The sequence below is a fragment of the Arachis hypogaea genome, chromosome 19, assembly GCF_003086295.3.
Source record: "Arachis hypogaea cultivar Tifrunner chromosome 19, arahy.Tifrunner.gnm2.J5K5, whole genome shotgun sequence".
NCBI lineage: Eukaryota > Viridiplantae > Streptophyta > Magnoliopsida > Fabales > Fabaceae > Arachis > Arachis hypogaea.
This window is the reverse complement of record NC_092054.1, coordinates 1,651,760-1,670,649: the sequence shown is the minus strand read 5'-3', so window position 1 is coordinate 1,670,649 and position 18,890 is coordinate 1,651,760. Positions and strand designations below refer to the sequence as shown.

The 18,890-nt window shown below is 28.9% G+C and overlaps 2 protein-coding genes across 5 annotated transcripts; one reads left to right on the top strand and one right to left on the bottom strand.

Moving 5' to 3' along the window:
* Positions 1–5,845: 5,845 nt before the first annotated feature.
* LOC112777471 (protein RAE1) lies at positions 5,846–10,690 on the bottom strand. The gene is made up of 11 exons (XM_025821843.3): positions 10,471–10,690; positions 10,242–10,328; positions 9,835–9,912; positions 9,513–9,706; positions 9,091–9,232; positions 7,926–8,006; positions 7,317–7,445; positions 7,139–7,216; positions 6,651–6,722; positions 6,450–6,530; positions 5,846–6,207 (listed from the first exon to the last, which is right to left on the bottom strand). Exons 1-11 carry the CDS (start codon positions 10,516–10,518, stop codon positions 6,157–6,159), a joined length of 1,041 nt encoding a protein of 346 aa, XP_025677628.1. The 5' UTR covers positions 10,519–10,690; the 3' UTR covers positions 5,846–6,156.
* Positions 10,691–13,737: 3,047 nt separating this feature from the next.
* LOC112777470 (uncharacterized) lies at positions 13,738–18,053 on the top strand. 4 transcript variants are annotated; one of them, XM_072227095.1, is made up of 11 exons: positions 13,738–13,828; positions 13,927–14,093; positions 15,107–15,188; positions 15,608–15,682; positions 15,781–15,817; positions 16,020–16,103; positions 16,230–16,290; positions 16,391–16,497; positions 17,185–17,250; positions 17,434–17,574; positions 17,668–18,053. In XM_072227095.1, the coding sequence occupies exons 2-10, from the start codon at positions 14,018–14,020 to the stop codon at positions 17,527–17,529; spliced, it is 684 nt and encodes a 227-aa protein (XP_072083196.1). In that variant the 5' UTR covers positions 13,738–13,828; positions 13,927–14,017; the 3' UTR covers positions 17,530–17,574; positions 17,668–18,053. The 4 variants fall into 4 exon arrangements, with proteins under 4 accessions (XP_072083196.1, XP_072083197.1, XP_025677627.1 ...); XM_072227096.1 differs by having other exon boundaries at positions 13,742–13,828; positions 17,671–18,053; XM_025821842.3 differs by lacking the exon at positions 13,738–13,828 and having other exon boundaries at positions 13,829–14,093; positions 17,671–18,053.
* The last annotated feature ends 837 nt before the right edge of the window (positions 18,054–18,890 follow it).

Below are 18,890 nucleotides of genomic sequence, written 5' to 3'. Positions count from 1 at the left end.
TTTTTTTTTTTTTTTTTTGTCATGAATCACTCTTTACCAACATCAACATCATTAATGGTTAGTTCGGTTATTAAATTTTTTCATTAAAAAAATATATATTTATTTAATTACAAGATGGAATATATATTCATATTTAAAATATAATATAATAAAATAAATCTATTTAAAATACTTAAAAGTATAATTAAAATCATGAATATATAAATATAATAATAAAATTTGTACTCTAAACAAGTAAACATATTTTTTATCATACATAAATTATTTAAAAAATAAATATATTATTAAAATTAATAATACAAATTTAAAATAATAAAATCCAATTTTTTACTGTATTTGTTATAATATTTTTATTCTTTTAATTTAAAATTTATTAGTACTTTATTATTTAATTAATGATTAAACAAATTATTTTTATAAAAAATTATGTTTTGTATTATCTTATAGAAGAGACCAATATATTAGTTTGAAAAAATAAAGTAAAAATGAAATTTTAAATAAAAAATATTTAATATTAAAATTTTAAATATAAAAATAATTTGTATAAATATTTAAAAGATAAATATAAAATATATGCATAAAATAAATAAAACAGATAAAATGGAAGTACTCATGAGAAATAAATAATTATTTTTGTCTCCTTTATTTATTTTAAACATGTATTTTATATTTATATCCTGAATATCTATATAATTTGCTTTTGTATTTAAAAATTTTAATATTAACTATTTTTTATTTAAAATATCATTTTTACATTAATTTTTAAATTGGTATATTGGTCTCTTCTTTAAGATTATACAAAAAATATTTCTCATGAAAATAATTTGTTTAATCATTAATTAAATAATAAAATATTAATAAATTAAAAATTAAAAGAATAAAAATACTATAAAAATTACTTGTAAGAAAGTTGAATTTTATCATTTTAAATTTGTGTTATTAATTTTAACAATTTATATTTTTTTAAATAATTTATGTATGATAAAAGATATGTTTACTTGTTTAGAGTACAAATTTTATTATTATATTTGTATATTCCTGATTTTAATTATACTTTTAAGTACTCTTAATAGATTTATTTTATTATATTATATTATATTTTACATATGAATATATATTCCATATATTATTTTTAATGAAAAAAATTTAATAACCAAACTAACCATTAATTATATTGGTAAGGAATGATCCATGGTAAAAAAAAAAAAAAAAAGAGATTGAGTGAGAGGACATGAGATAGCAATGAAGTCGGTGCTGACTATACTGGAAGTCGGTGCTGACTATACTGGGAAGAACGAAGAAGTTACAAGCCATAGAAATTCAACGACTTGTTAAGGAATGATGCACTGTAGAAAGAGATTGCGTGAGAACGTGCTTCAATTAATGGGGTAGAATTTTAATATTTTAAGAAATTATACAATTACCCATCTCAAATAATAAATTACAAAATAACCCAACTATAGTTAAGTAATGACCAATTAAAATGTGACACATCATGAAGGGTAACTTACATGTTATTTTAGAGGGGGTTGGGTAGAATTCACCGTGTATATATATATATATATATATAAGTGCAACTAGAGAGTTATTTATGTTCAAATTACTAATAAAAAAATAGCATAAAAATTAGAGCAAATGAGATTTACTTATTTATTTATAAATTTTAAAGACTTTATTGTGAATTTCCCATTGGCCAGCCTACAGCCTTTCACTCGCTCCTTTGATATAGATTATTCCTATTCTCTCAATTATGATTCTTGAAAAATAGTATAATTACTATATGCTCTTTTTTTTTTTTTAATGATTATAAAAAAAATAATAATTAGGGTACCGTGTGCATTTGTATTATGAGATTGATCAAACATCCAAAAAATATATGTAGTGAGTACACGGTCTTGTCAATATACTAATAATGCTAATAATCACATTATTCTAGAGAATAGACATACATAATGAAAATATTGTTTATTTTCTGTAATTAACAACAAAATTTAATTTTATACACTATCAGTCAATGTGAATCCATGGATAATTTTACCGAAGTTAGGATAAATATTATAACAATAGATATTTATTTATCATCATTAAATATTTTTGAGCTTCTGTTATTATTATATGATAATTAATATTTTTTAAATGGTGATGATGATAGAATGTCGTGGTTTCTTTTTATCTAAGAAAATTTAGAGGACTAACATTTTTATTAAAATTTGATCAATATTTAACCAACAAAAAAAAATGAGTAATCTCATATTATTAGATGTAATTTTACACCATTAAAAATATTAATGATAACTAATTTTAATGACTATAAATCACAAAATCTACTGATCCTTTAACACTCCTCTTCCAATAATAACATATGTGTTTATACATTACATAAATTTTGATAATTAGCAGCGATTTTAGAGTCAGATAACAACGGTTTTTAACCGTTGCAAAACAAATAATAATAGTTGATTTAATAGTTAATTTTGATATATAATGACCGATTTTATTTATCTCTTTTTTCACATGATAATATCATTTGTGTTATAAGTAGAAACACACATGATATGATCCATTTTTGGCCCATATAAAATGAACATGCACATATAATTTTGTTTTAGGGGTAATAAAATATAATCATGCATTATTATGATTAACTAACCAATGGCAACCAAAGAATTCTACATAATTATAATAATTGTAAGGTTAAACTGAATAATTTTAAATCATGCACTCCCCACACAAAGAAAGGAGTCTTAAAATAATTTTCTCCTTATTTTTTTTAGGCAAATTGTATCCATTAATTATCTTTTCTGATTTAACAAAAAATCTATAATATTGATCGGTTGTTTTAAAGAGAAAAAAAAAACGGTATCATAATGTCTCAGCTAAATTTGAGATATCGCAAATAGAAATTTTAGTCATAATGCCTTTGCTCAAAAAATGGCATCATAAAAATAATTAAAATTAAACTTTTATGTAAATATTTGAAGGATTGGATGCAATGGAAATTCATTATAATTAATGAAAGGTGAAAACTCAGGTGCAGTCGACTTCACGTGAAATTGATAACTGAGAGTCGTTAGATAATTTAACTGATTTGACTAAATTTTCATCTAACGACTCTCAACTATCAACTATCGACTGCACCTGAATTTCCACCTTAATAAAAATGCACTTTCAACGGACGCAATTTTAATGTCATCTCTCATCAAAGAATAAATACGAGTGTTTTTTTCAGAATTTTTTTTAAGAAACTAAAAGTGATCATCTATAAACATTCGTTATGTAAACAATATTTTATTTATTTATTTATATTTTTTTTTAAAAAGCAGTCTTATATATGATAGCCTTGGGGTAAAACAAAAATGAAAAAAAAAAGAAAAAAGAAAAATAATTATTTCCTTAGAAATGAACAGTCTAACACAAATATTCATAACAATTTTCTTTTGGTACGTAAAAGCTTACGATTAGAGAATGTTTTTAAACACTATTTACAAATCACCAATTAAAATGACCGTCATTTTGATATTATAAACAAAACTCACGACCTTATAAGATAAGAAATCGATCATTAATTTCTTTTCGTGCGGTATTGTAAATTTTAAATTTTAATTGACATTAACTACCTTAGTTTATTATTTTTTTTTTTTTTGGGGTGGTTGTAATTTCTATGGAAATAAAGTAATTTGAGTAGTAAGTAGCATTGAGCGACCAAGGCGAAAAGGTAAAGATTACGCGTGCTTTTAGAATGATATAGAAATCCAAAGCAATCATATTTTTTAATGAACAAGAAACTTTGTTATGGCCTCTTATGTTCCTTTCTTCAACACTACTCAATCTAACATCACTACACTTACATTATATAGTGAAAAGTGCAAAACATTTTGATTATCTTCCATCCATGCACCCATTAGAAGAAATTCATGTACAAACTATACAACTACTTCTAGTGACTCACATTCCATACAAAAACATAAATCAAATGTTTTGTTTATCTAATTTTTCAAATAAAAAATATTATTCGTACACTAAAATCAGGATCAGGCTCCTCTAAAGTTGTATTCTCACTTTAGAGAAAAAAGTACATCATTAATCATCATTAGATTAAATTAGTGGGGCTCACAGATAATAAATGTTACAAATTCAAAGGTGATTAAAGCATCACTTTACCACTTTACTAACATTGTTACTTTAGAAGATCTTTTTCCCTAAAATCAGTCACTAAAATAAGCTATTTATTTAAATACATGTGCGGTTTAATTTATTTTTAATGTGTGTTTATATATATTTTATATTAAGGTTTAATTACTCTATTGGTCCCTATAGTTTTGTGAAATTTTCGATTAGGTCCCTATACTTTTTTTCTTTTTAATTGGGTCCCTGCACCAAATTTTTTTTCAATTAAGTCCCTCTTAGTAGTAATTAGCTTAATTTTATAGGGACACAACTAAAAAAAAAAAGAATTAGTACATGAACCTAAATAAAAGGAAAAAAAAAGTGTAGGGATCCAATTAAAAAAAAATTTGGTGCAAGGACTCAACTAAAAGAAAAAAAAAATATAGAGACCTAATTGAAATTTTTGCTAAACTATAGGGACCAGCAGAGTAATTAAACCTTATATTAATGACTAGTTTTAGTGTGCACGTAGCATAATCGTTTTTAAATAAAATAAATTACTTCATTAGTTTAAGAATGTTCTAATGCACTTTTTCCAGTTATAATCATATTCATGAATTGTATTATACTTGATTATGTATTAAGATATGATAACTTTTAAAGATTAAATTTGTCTAAATACTTTAAATTATCCTAAAGTTAATCATTTATTAGCTTTGTGCGCTTTAGTCAAAAGTAAGATATACTTGTGGACGGGGAGACTAAAAGGATAAATGATGTTATCTGAATGAAACCTTATTAGAACATGTTTGAGACTTCAACAAGAGTTTAAGTTGTCATATTAGAAGTTGTTAATTTAGCTTTTTAGTTTAACTCTTTATGTAACATATAACTATCAACAAATTCTATATCATATTATCCTACACAAAATTGTTCCACCACTCATTTAGTTTCTATTTCTTTAACATCCAATTTTTTTTCCAACTCCTTGGAACGCCCTTTATCAATCTCTCTTCCTCCCCTTACTTTTTCAAGTTTTTCTTTTTATTTTTTTATTTAAAGATAAACAGACGTCGAAAGAAATATAAAAAAAAACCATACAGAAGTAATTAAAGAAGATTTATGTATAAATCATCTTACTGTAAATATAATACATAATAAAATACAATGACATTGTTTGATTCATATAATCGATCCTACCCAATGAAATGAAATAAGACTTTGTTGTTGTTGTGCGTGTTGTCTGTGTCTTTTGTGAATTCGTGTTTTAGAGGAAAAGGGAGGGAGAGTCATGTCTTGAAATGTTACCTTTTAAAGTTTGGTGGAGAGACAGAGACAGAAAGACTGAGACTGAGACTAAGAGACAGAGATTGAAATAAATTTCAGTATTCTGTTTGGTGCAAAATGGGAGACAGAAATAAACAAGAATGAAACTCTAATTTAATTTGCACAAAGGGTAAAATTGGAATTAATTAATTGAAATGAAAGTATTTTAGGTATAAAATGTTATTAAAATTTCAGTCTCTATCTCTAAAAAATTCAGTCCCCTGTGTCCCGACTTTTTGGAGGTACTGAAATACTAAAATTTTAGAGACAGAGACAGAAATTTTAGTACCAATCTCTGAACTAACAAACATGATACTGAGTCTCAGTCTCTCAGTCTCTGTCTCAGTACCTCAAAACAAAGGCTACCAAGTTACCACAAACAGGTGATTTTCTCTTTTCAAGAACAAGAATATTTTCTCTCCCCAAAAAAAAATTGCACACCTTTAGTTATGAATGAAAGAAGAATCCATCAGATCCATCCAAAAATTTCAAAAAGATATCAGAACCAATCTGTACATGTGATTAAAGGGAATCAACCTAACCTCAAATCAATATATCAGTACATTGGCAGACTAGAAAAGATTGGCGACCCTAAAAAGAAAATCTTATATCAGAAGCAATCTTAGCAGATTTCGCCAAAACATCAAATGACTGATTCTGTTGAATCGCGTATCAAATCTCTGTAACGAATTCTCCAAAACTCTGACCCTTTTAACAGAGCCCTCACTTTCTACCTGTTGCTCCAGTTCTTGGCTTGCTTTTAACCTCAGATTCCTGCCCACATAATCTCTACTTAGAACATAAAAAAAGAGAAAGGAAACAATACAAGAATAACATAGGAAGTTCTGTGCATCATGGAACTATAAATTCATAGTTAACAACGGAATGAAGAGGCATCTGAATGAATGAAGCACCCTGAATTTGTTTAATTTTTTACTTCTTAGATAAGTTGTTATAATATGTTCTTCAAAAGATTATTTAACAATCTACTAACTTGTGTATATGCATGAGTGTACCTGTGGTATGTGCAGGAAGATGTAGTTCTTGGCTGTGGTTGGATTGTGATTTTCTGCACCCTTGCTCCAATCATAACAGACCTACAGAATGAAACACGTTTCAGAATCAAATTAAATATCGTATCTTGAACAAACCAATCGCAACTTGAATTCTGCGGGAAGTTGGAAAAAAAAATGGCTTGTGAAAACAATGAGACATACCGCATAAGCGAATAAGGATCCGTCATTGTTGAATGTACTGCAAGGTATGGGTTGGCTACACCTTTGCATGGCCTGCAAAACATATTCATGTGTTATAAGTCAAATGATAGTAACATCAAATACTTCATGAAAAACATTAAGCTGCATAGAAAATAATACATGATCAATATAGAGATAACGGCTCTAAAATCCAGAAAATTAAAAACCAAATCTGAAAGGGATTCGCCCTTCACTTTGCCTATATGGAAAAACAGGAAAATTAGAGAGCATGTGCCTCCCACTCAGGGTAACCAAATGAGAAAGGAAACTAAGCCAAATAATGGTGATATCATGGCTACCAGATGAACTTATGCCATACATACAAATGGAACCTACTAGCACAAAAACTATTATTTTACAAGACAAATGTGAAAGTGTGTTTGGAAATTCCAATGATCAATTTCATAAAAGGACAAGTGGAAGGGAGAAATTCAGAGAAATATTAGAACCTTCAGTCTCTGCTTACTGTCCTTATCCCAGAAATTAAAAGCACCATCAGATCCAGCAGTTGCAAACGTGTGGTGTACCTGAATGCAAATGTCAAATAAGATATGACACTACAGAATATTAGATCGACTACCTTTCAGAACGAACTTCAACTAAGTTTGATATTATATGGTGTGTTACCGGATGGAAATTTAGAGCGTTGACAGAATATATCTCATTATTCTCTCGGTGGCATTTGAAAGTAAAGTTCTTGTTTTGTTGTGCATCGTCTAGGTGTTGTACTCCAACTCTTCCCTCTATTGAGCCAACCTACAAAGAGAATAATCAATGCTTAACAGTGTTAATTTAAAGTAATGCTTTAGTCTTTCAGTCAATATATATACATGAAGATTTTACCAATGGTGAGAATAACATCACCAAGAAAACACTGGTGATGATGGAGGAGAAAACAATTAAAACTGAAAGATTTCGGACCATGCATGCATAGAGCAACTAAACAAGTATGGCAAAGGAAAATAAGGAATAGAATTATTCAATTTGCAGCTTCTACAAGTTATATCTCGTTAAATAAGGCGTCAGCATTGTCATCCGAGAGATGTTAGTTCAAAATCCTTTTAGCATAAACCAACTATAGCATCATCAAACTATGGAGGCTCTTCACAGCATCACACTAATCATAGCAGGCATGATATCAAATAAAATAAAAGGACAAGACGACTTCTGTCGGTGTAACTGAATGTAAGAATGCAACACATCTTGTCTGATCTAGAAAAGCATGCCAATACATACCAAATAGCCTTGTTGATCTGGAAAAGCAGCGACACATCTTGTCTGATACTTCAGGGGTGAAACCACTCTTTTGTACTCAGTCTGTTAGGATTTCAATACAGATAAGAATAAAAACATCGAATAATAGACATTTATTGAAATCAGCTGTTCCTCACATATTAATATGAAATCAGTGCTTCATAAATTGTTCCTTTTAAACCAATAAAACAGATCATGTGACTAGTAAACCGAAATCAAACAAAAAATGCTCTTGGCTGGTTTGGCCATGTGTGTAGCCCTATAGGAATCTTAATAAAAGAGTATATAAGATAGGTGGTAATCCAACCGTTAGAGGTGGAGTGAACCAAGAAAAATAACAGACAAAATTACAAGTAAAGATGTAAATTTTAATAGTAAATAGTTTGCTTAATTTTCTATAGCCATGGTTTATGCCACTACACAATTGCATCCATGTAACTGACCCTATCTAATAGAGAAAAGATCAAGCTTTTGCATACAATAACGTAATAGTTCAGTTGTTAGATTGCACCTTTTCTTTTCCAGATTCTCTACAATATGTTCAAAGTGGCATGTATTTCCTCCTATTTGTGGGCAATGGGCACCTCAAGAGATAGGATGTGACCCCCATTATGTAGATAATGAAATTTTATTTATCAAAGTAAGAAAAAGAAAAACATGGTTTTATAGACATTTAGAGTACTAAGAAAAACATGGTTTTATAGACATTTAGAGTACTAAGTTAAGTTTAGCATATTGCGTTCAGGTATTGATCAATTGTAATGAGCTTGTATTTATTTACTTACTTACCTATACCAACTTATTTATTTATTTTAGGGTTTTCCTAGAAGACAATTCTACTGAGAAAGTTTGGATGATCAGCCTCAAGTCCTGTGAAGTGCACAATGCCCTTTAATAGTTTGTTATCCAAGTTATGATATTTTATAAGAACATAACCGTTCTCATAACACTTGTATATTTAACATTATCTCACAAAATTATACACTAGCATCCATGTTACTCAAATTGAATACTCATTATAGAATTTATAGTTGAATTTCAACTTCCTAAGTATAAAAATCAAAATTTACAATAGGCACCAATCTATTGCTTAATGTGTTACAAGCAACAAAGATACTTTCAAAACAAGTAACAGAATAAACACCACCTGAGGATTCTGCAAGTTGAAGACAATCAGATTTCTATCTGCAGTTCCTACAATCATCAGTGGATGTTTCACTGACATTGCATAACAGCGATCAGGGAGTTGTTGAGTATGCACTGGATTTGACTGCCTAGTATCCCAATACCTATAAATAAAAAAGTAAAAACATAATTCATAAAATAATTTCTGAAGTAGCTATAACTTCAATATAAACCACAACGATGATACCATGTAAAGGTGTTGGAAAACAAAATTAAAGAAAATTATAAAATGCATCTTTCTGACCAAAACTATAATGAACCAGAACAATAGTAAGGGTATTAGCAATTTGAATTCAAATTTTTGTCCTCCAAAATTGAAGTTGTCAACAAAATAAACTAAGTCTCATTAAACTAAAAATGAAGAAAAGGAATAAAAAAGCATACTTTAGGGTCTTATCCCAGCTCCCAGTGGCTAAGAGATTCATCTCCGGTATCCACGCAATCTCTTTAATGGGGGCATCGTGCATGGCAACAGTCATTGGTTGTCCACCGGACAAAAGCGGCCACATCTTGACTTGCTTGTCGCAGCCTCCGGAGAAAACCGTTGTTCCATCATCCTTCCAAGTGGAGCACAAAACCTTAAACAATAAAAGAGAACATTAATTATAATGCCATCTCAGTCCAAAAGAAATTTCCAGTAATAGCACTAATAATAATTATTTCTTTTTCTTTTTTTTTTTTAATAAAATGAGCTGAAATTCATTACTGGTTGGTCATGAGATATTGAAGCCTTGGGTGTGCTGTTGATAACAGTTCCATTCCTTGCAATCTCCCAACATCGAACCTACCATATTGACAAAAGAAATTCACCCAAAAAAAAAAAAAAACATATGTCTATCAAACAATTAAACACAACATAAGAGCTTTTTCTTCACACAAATTTGAAGAGCTGGTTTAGTTTCAGAAGTATTTTCTGTCACCATTTCTTCTTTCTAATACTAATTACAAAAAACATCATATCACTTTCAGTTTGAGAAGTTAATGGTAAAAGCAAGAAACACCAAACAGATAACATTGTGACAATTTTTCTTTTGTGAACTAACATTAAAAAATAGAAATAACACAAAACATTAACAGAAAAAATATGCCCTAATATCCAAGTCAAACTGAAACCTGGTTATCCCATGAAGTAGCGACAAGAAAATTGGCCTTGGGACTGAAACAGAGGCTGGAAATTGAATCACCAGGTGGCTGGGTTACCTAAAAAAAAAATTGCAACCACAAATTAACAATAACCAAAATAATAATAATAATAACAATAATAAAAGACCGTAATAATGATAATAGTGCGAAAGAATAAGAAAGTGTTGAAGCAGAAATTGGAGAATGTAGAATGCAATACCTCGTAGGATTTGTTAGGATTTGTATTGGCGGAACCGAAAGTGGACATTTTGAAGAAAAACAAACACAGAATCTACTGAAGAAAGAGAAAGAAGAGTTTGTTTTGGAGGGTTTTGTGTTTTGAACTAAGGAAGGAACTGAAACAAGGTTTTAATCTCAAGTCTGAAGGAGAAGAAGGTTGATTAGCGTTTACCGTACGGTGAGAGGGTCAATTTCGAAATAACGCTAACTTGAGGGGCTTCCTGTTGATTTTACCTTCTCCGGTGACTATATAATAAATATCTTACGCGCCCAAATAATTACACAATTTTTTAATGTGAGAAAATGCAAATAAATAAGTTGTTAGATACTTAGATTAGATATTGAGTTAGTTTAAGAATTTAATTTTTGTGAATTAAAAATAAAAAATCTAATGAAGTTGGTGTGAAAGACATTTTTTTTTATTGAAGATATGATTTAAATATGTTATTTAAACTAGCAATATATAAAGGTTAAGAATAATTTTATACTTATATTTTAGATATTCAGCTTTTGAATTTTAGATTTAGATAATTTAATTTCATGCAAAATTATATATTTTTAGATGATAATATGATTACGAATTTTTATATATTTTTTTGGACTTAATTTTTTTTAGCTCCTTTTTTAGTAATTCGATTTATTTGGCGGCTTGCTAATTTAAACTGTGCTAATTTAATATACATGTAAATGGCTAAATTAGTTACTAACCAATTTATATTCAGGATATTTGTATAATTTTGATCACCATTCATTTTATGAATGTGAATTATTCGTATGTTAATTATTTTTTAAATTAAATATTATATAAATATAGTTAGTAATTATATATTGTATAATTATCTATAACTTCTAATTTTAAAAAAATTTAAATTTTAACTCTTGTACCATTTTAAAAGGTTATATTTTATATTAATTTTTTTAACATTAAAAGTCCCAGTAATAATTTTTAGATGCTAATAAGTCAAATGATAATTTTTAATGAATTTTTAGAATTCGTTTAATGTTCTGTTTTACATTCATAAGTTTATAAAAATATAGATTTTCTAGAATTTGAACTAAAATACAAAAGTTGAATTTCTATTTTTATTTGTTTTAATTTTTTAAATATTTTAGTTGAATCCAAATGAGAGTATTTTTTATTGATATTTATGTTTTAAAGTTAATATAAAATAAATAAATATTTATCTTAATTCGATTTACATGTATATGCTATATCAATCCTAAATTGATAGGATATACATGTAAATCAAATCAAGCTAATTTGATTTACTATTGATATAGTGTATATAGTAAATCGAATCCAATTTACATTAAAAAAATCGTAAATCGAATTTAGTTGATTTGATTTACATAAAATTACTTTAAGACATACATGTTAGCTAATTCACTATAGGATATTAGTGTAATTTAGTTAAACTTGGATTTTTCAGAGCATACAATCATCAAAGCATAAATTTTATACTTAATTTCAAAAATTACATATTGTATAAATATGGTTGGTTATTATATATTATATAACTATTTGTTATTTCTGATTCTGAAAAAAATTCAAATTTTAACTTTTATGCCACTTTAGAGAGCTATACTTTATATTAATTTTTTCAACATTAAAAATTCCAATAATAATTTTTTAGATGCTAATAAGTCAAATAATATTTTTAATGAATTTTTAGAAATTGTTTAATATTCCGTTTTACATTCGTAAGTTTATAAAAATGTAAATTTTCTAAAATTTTAATTAAAACACAAAAGTTGAATTTCTATTCTTATTCATTTTAATTTTTTTATATTTTATTTGAATTTAAATGGAGAATTTTTTTATTGACAGAAATGTCAATAATATGTATTAGTCAACTAGATTCGGTTTACATGTATATACTGTAGAAGTAATAAATAGAATAAATTAGATTCAATTTACTATTGATATAGCACATATATTAACTTAAATCAAGTTAATTCGATTTACTATTGATATAGCATATATAATAAATCGAACATGCATATAACCTATTTTATTTTAAGACATTTGTGTAATATTGATCCCAATTTAATTTGTTTGTGTGATTTAATCTTAAATTTATCCTTCTATTTAAATTATAATTTTTAAAATGCTAAGAATTAAATTAAATATTAAAGATAGAATTAATTATTTTTTAAAACACTAAAAATAAATTTAAATCAAACTAAACATCAAAGATAATTTTAAAAATTTTAAAAAAATATCAACAACGAAATATACTTTGTCCAAATAACATTTATAATTTTCTTTTCTACATTAAAATTTAGAGAAATTCTCCACATACAAGCGTTTTTTTTTATACAAGTCTTTACAAGTGTACATTCTTCTTCTTCTTGCGCACGTTCTTCTTCCTCTTCCTCTTCTTCTTCTTTTCTTTCGTTTCTTGCCTTCTCTTTCTCCTTCTTCAACTGTTACTGCACGCTTTCACTGCACCTTCTTTTTCTTCTTACTACACGTTTTCTTTCGTTTCTTGCCTTCTCTTTCTCCTTCTTCATTTACGCGCTTTTCTCTCTGTTTTCTTTCTTCGTTATTATTGATTTCCATTATTTTTTGACATCAAGCTCTGAAATCGTTTTTGAAGAAGAAGAAGCAGCAGAAGATGAGGAGGAGAAAGAGAAAGAGTTCTAAATTATGCATAAGGTGTATTTCAACGAATTTTGGGTGTATTTCTTAAATTCTTTGGGTGTAGTTTTTGTAATCCTTTGGTGTATTTCTGTAATCCTTTAGGTGTATTTCTATAATCGTTTGGGTGAATTCCTGTAATCGTTTGGGTGTATTTCGGTAATCCTTTGGGTGTATTTTTGTAATCGTTTGAGTGTATTTCTGTAATCGTTTGGGTGTATTTCTAAAGTTCCATTATCTTCAAATTTGGCAAGAAATTCGTTTTCATGGAGAAAGAAGAAGAATAGTCGTTTATAATGCATAGTGAGTAGCGCGCTTTGGAAACAGAAAGTGGTTGAATAACGTGCATTTATTTACTCTTGAATGTGAAAATGTAATACGTAATTTTTGTTAAGTTTGTGCCAACTTATAAGACTTGTAAGTGAAAAAGACTTATATGTGTTGCATGCCTCTAAAATTTGAGGAAGGAAAAAACAAAACTAAAACCTAAGCCTAAAATATTTAAGGTTTGTAGTAGCATGAGCGAAGAAGCATGCAAAGTCAAAGACCCAAAGTCAAAGAAATGAAAAAAAAACAGCACTTTATAATTAAATGAGGTAAATTCTCATTCACACTTAGTTGTAAATTTGTAATCATCCACGTCATTTTCTGAATACAAGAACAACAACAACAAAGATAGAAGAAGGAAAAAAAAATCGTATTTTTATTAACCTAATTTCCTCTTCTCTATATATCCATCTATCAAATTTTCTCTTTTCCCTTCCAATTTTCCAATTTGGCGCCTTTCTGATTCAGCTTCAGGTGCTTTCGTGAAGCGACGAAGATTCTTCTCTCGCTTGCTCACTTCACTCGCCGATTCGAATCGATTTGGAATTGAAAATTGAAGATGCGACGCTCTGCATCTAAGAAAACGGGTCAATCCAATTCAATCAATTCCTCTGCTGCTGATCTATTCCGTTCAGGTATTTTTTGTATTTTTGTAATTTTCCATAATTTGTTGTTACAATTTTGCTGCTTTGAGCTGCTGTTATCCTTGTTCTTCAATTGAATATTTATTTAATGACTAAATTAAGGGCTTATCTTTTTTTTTTTTTAAGGTATTACAGGTCATGTTAAAGTTGATTTTTTTTTTGTTCGTTTTGTTAATTTTTCAGGAAAATATTTTATTTTCATACATAATTTACTTTTGTAATTCTGTTGTGTTTTGATATTGTGGATTGATAAGGAGAGAAACTAAGTGGCATAGGAAAGAAGTTGGATCCTGAGAGAGGAACCAACTTTCAAATATATATATAAGAAAAAAGTTTGATGTAGTTAATTAGTAGTAATGGATCAAACTATGGTATGGACAACTCAAGCTTGATAAAAGCATATTTGTTTGGTCGAAAAAATGGGGCGCCAAACAATTATCAAATTGCTTGTCCTAAAAGTCTAAGTTCTTGCTCTTAACTTGAAGGGTAGCTACTAGCTAGTTATTTTGAAGAGGAAAGTTAGTTTGTACACGTTGCTGCATTAATCATATCCTCTAAATAAGAGATTTCTTGCAAGTTTATGACTCAGCTGAGTGTATAACTCAAAGCAGTCAAGTACAATTGAAATATTGCGATGGAAGTTGGATGTACCTTGCTTCTCACTATTATTCTGATGATGGGGACTCTTCGATATTATTGGAAGAAAATCATAGCAAAGGAAAGTTCTTTTATGAATACATTTGCCACTGGGGAAAGCTAAGATATTTGCGGCATCCACCCGAGCGTGTCAGAAGCTAAGCATGTTGTGTCTACTTGGATTGGTTTTATATGGTAGATAGGAATTGCATGCCTATAGACTCGCTTATATGTGTTTTGAACTATATATGTTTAGCATTACCTGTTTCTTCCAGTGTGTGCGTGCCTTTAATAGAATCATATTTATACCATTCAACAAATAGCAAATAATGTGTTGCTATATGTCCTAATATGAGTAAAATTTTCAGCCTCGAGTAAAGCGAGCTCAAAGGAATTGGAAAGAATTGATAGTCTATTTTATACATATGCCAATGGATCTGGGGTGATTGAGTAAGTATGCTTCATCCACAGATTTTATTTTCCGCAACTCAATATGTATGAACCAAATTATATTATGATGTCTAATTCTTAATCCAATTTTCAAGCCTCGGATGTGGACATATGGGTTATTTTAGTTCCCAATCATCAGTGGCTACTGAATTATGTAAATTAACTGTTCTAGCTCAATTAATGTATCAACTACAGCTTAGGAGTCAACCTCTTGGGAAACATAGGATGACACGATACTTACTATTTAAAACATCAAAGATGAATCTAAATAAGATGCAAAAAGAAATTAAAATTAAAATATCATACAAACAAGAGTTATGTATGTTTGAAAGTTGACAGATGGAGATTCATTGTTTAATAAGTAGCTTTTTTCATGCAAATACTAGGTAAATTAGTTTACTTATTTACTTTGGATACAGCCCAGAAGGAATTGAAACCCTCTGTGCTGATATGGAGGTGGATCATACTGATGTGAGGATCTTGATGCTGGCATGGTAAGCTACGGTGCTAGCCTTAATTAATCTTCTATGTTGTATTATTCCTATATCTTTATTTTAAATTGTTTGGAGATGATGAGGACTAAATGCAACAGGAAAATGAAAGCTGACGAGCAAGGATATTTTACTTTGGTAAGAGACAATTTTCATATGCCTATTACAAATTTCAATGTTAAAACTTCTTTTGAAATTATTTCATCTCAATAATACAGAAACTTATAGAAAATAAAAGGCACAGGCATAGGGAATTACTTAAGTCTCTTTTATGTTTGGTGCACAATCATGTAGTTTTGATACTATCTTTCCTTCCCATCCATATACTGAATATTTGCAGGATGAGTGGAGGAGAGGCTTAAAAGCACTAAGGGCTGATACAGTAAGTAAATTGAAGAAAGCACTTCCAGACTTGGAAAAAGAGGTATAATTTGTTAGGTGATACTCTTTTATAATTCATAGAGAAATTAGTTAGTCTAAAGTGCTACTTATTCATGTTTGGAATTTTGTGTAAGTTACTAACTTGTTTATTTTTATGACAAATGTAAAGGTTAGAAGGCCATCAAATTTTGCAGATTTCTATTCTTATGCTTTCCAATATTGTTTAACAGGTACACTCATGCAATTTTCTTTTTAAAAGAAAATGTTTACCATTTTCTCCTTTGTTCATGTAATGTATGTACTATATCTAATTCCTCTAACCATTTACAGAGGAGAAACAGAAAAGCATTGATATAGAGAGCATCTGTCAATTACTTACACTTGTTTTGAGTTCAACATTTCCAACCCAAGTCAACTTATTTGTGGAATATTTGAAGGTGAGTAATCGATTTTACATTTTCGTTTATTCATACATGTTTTTATCATCTGTGGGAATTTAGGGCTGGAAGTGAGCCGAGCTGAGTCGAGCTAGACCAAGCTCAAGCTCGGCTCACGAAAATTGAGTTTAGCTCACGGCTCGGCTCATTAACAATCGAGCTTATTTCTTAAGCTCAAGCTCGGCTCACCAAAAGCTCACGAGCTGGTTCGAGCTCACGAGCTGGCTCAAATAAGAGAAACATAGATATATAATCTATAATTTTATATCAATAAATTATAACTTATATATTTTTAAAAATATTTGAAAAGATCAATTTTATATATTGTTTATCTATCAATAAATTATAAATTTTTTATTTATGTCCTATATTAAAATTATATGTAAAAAATAAATATAAATATTAAATAATTAAGATTGTTATATATATATATATATATGAGCTGAGCTTATCCAAGCTCAAGCTTGGCTCATTTAATTTATGAGCTCAATTTCAGGCTCAAGCTTGGCTCACCAGCTCACGAGCTTAGCTTATCGAGCTGTTAACGAGTCGAGCTCGAGCTGGCTCATGAGCTGGCTTGACTCACTTCCAGCCCTATGTGGGATACTTGAAGTTGAGTAGTGGATTTTACAATATTCTTTTAGTTCTTGTTAATTCTTACGAACGTGTTTTTATCATTTATGGCAGACTCAAGATGATTACAAGGTCATAAACATGGATCAATGGATGGGATTTTTCCGGTTTTGCAATGAGGTAGGAACTTTTTTCTGCCATGTCTAGATGTTATTATAATAATTATCCCTTCAGCCATTTTGCAGAATCACATATGAAGAATATGTATTTGTTGTAGCTCCATTGGCTTCTTAACCATTTGCATTTCGGTACTTCATGTTGAATTTCTTGACTTGCTATTTTAATCTTTTCATTTATTCGCAGATAAGTTTCCCAGCGCTCGATAACTATGATCCAGAACTTGCATGGCCATTGATCCTCGACAATTTCGTTGAGTGGCTGCGAGAAAACCAAAAGTGATCTTAGATTTTCAGCCACCTGATTCTCTGTGAAGCAGAATCATTGGTATGCATTTCAACCCTTTCTTCATTCCTCATAATATCTTTTGGTTTCATGAAGCTTTTGTTTCTGACTTATACTAATTTGATTTGTTGGCAGCAGCACTTGTTCAAGTAAAAGCAGAACTTTTGGAAAACTACCAAAATCAGATAGAGATGCTTTGTGGTTGTGGCTTGTTTTTATCCTTAGCAAGCTCTTGTTCTTTCTGATGATGGCCCAAGTTTCTAAAAAGGGCATATATATTAAACATGAACCATTATTGCATTATCCTTTACATTTTTGCTATTTTGTGATATATAGATGCAGTTGAGGGTTAGATACAAGCTTGCACTTTGTGATTATTCCCACAATCCAACATCATCACCATCGTCTCTTCCTATTCATATAATTCACATTAATAGCTTTTGTTAAATTGAATTGAGTTGAGTGAGACTGGTATTTATATTGTCATAGTTATACACAATGAAAGTCATATTTGATCCCAAGTTCTTGCAATCTCGTTATATTTTATCCAAAAATGTGTCCAATATTAGTATTCATCATTTTATTAAAGTTGATTTTTTTTTAAAAAAAAAAGTTATATCCCTATTTTCATTTTCATTCACCAAGGCAACCTATTAATTAGAAGTATGCGCTATTCATTTAATAATATCAAGTATTAAGAGGTTACTTTAACTAGAAAATTTTATAGTTTTTCTTTATTAAATACACAATAATTGCATTAAAAACTCTTAACAAGACCGTAAAATATTTGAGTTAGTAATTTTATGTATGGTTTTGTCGAAAGTAGTTATATATATATATATATATATATATATATAGTGCTTAGATAGGGTAAAACCATGGTTTAGAATTTTTCAAAAAAGAAACCAAACATGTGATAAATTATTGCACTTTTTTTTTCAATCCAATTGGCCACTCATTCAGCATAAGGACACTTATCATTTCCAAGAAATTTCCAATGTATTAGTTGGAACCACAGACATTACCGTAGTACTAGAGATTGTTGAACACGGTTCATAATTGAGATGTGATTATGTGAATGATGTCAAGGTGTTAAGATTTAATTACTTTACTTTGGAAACTCAGGTGCAGTCGACTTCACGTAAAGTTGATAGCTGAGAGTCGTTAGATGGTGAGAGCCGTTAGATGATTTGACTGATTTGACTAAATTCTTATCTAACAATTCTCAACTATCAACTTCAGGTGAAGTTGACTGCATCTGAGTTTCCACCTTACTTTACAAGTACGTGTAATTTCACAGCGTTTTTAGTTTGATTTTTTTTAGTTTAAAATTTTCAATGAAGTCTTTATTTATATCC

Excerpts from the sequence above, each read along its gene's own strand:
- LOC112777470 (XM_072227095.1), top strand. The coding sequence starts at position 14,018 with ATGCGACGCTCTGCATCTAAGAAAACGGGTCAATCCAATTCAATCAAT. Across the intron at positions 15,189-15,607 it reads AATGGATCTGGGGTGATTGA|CCCAGAAGGAATTGAAACCC; the intron begins GTAAGTATGCTT and ends CTTTGGATACAG. Across the intron at positions 15,683-15,780 it reads AGGATCTTGATGCTGGCATG|GAAAATGAAAGCTGACGAGC; the intron begins GTAAGCTACGGT and ends TAAATGCAACAG.
- LOC112777471 (XM_025821843.3), bottom strand. The coding sequence starts at position 10,518 with ATGTCCACTTTCGGTTCCGCCAATACAAATCCTAACAAATCCTACGAG. Across the intron at positions 10,329-10,470 it reads ATCCTAACAAATCCTACGAG|GTAACCCAGCCACCTGGTGA; the intron begins GTATTGCATTCT and ends TTTTTTTTTTAG. Across the intron at positions 7,446-7,925 it reads CAGATCAACAAGGCTATTTG|GTTGGCTCAATAGAGGGAAG; the intron begins GTATGTATTGGC and ends TTCTCTTTGTAG.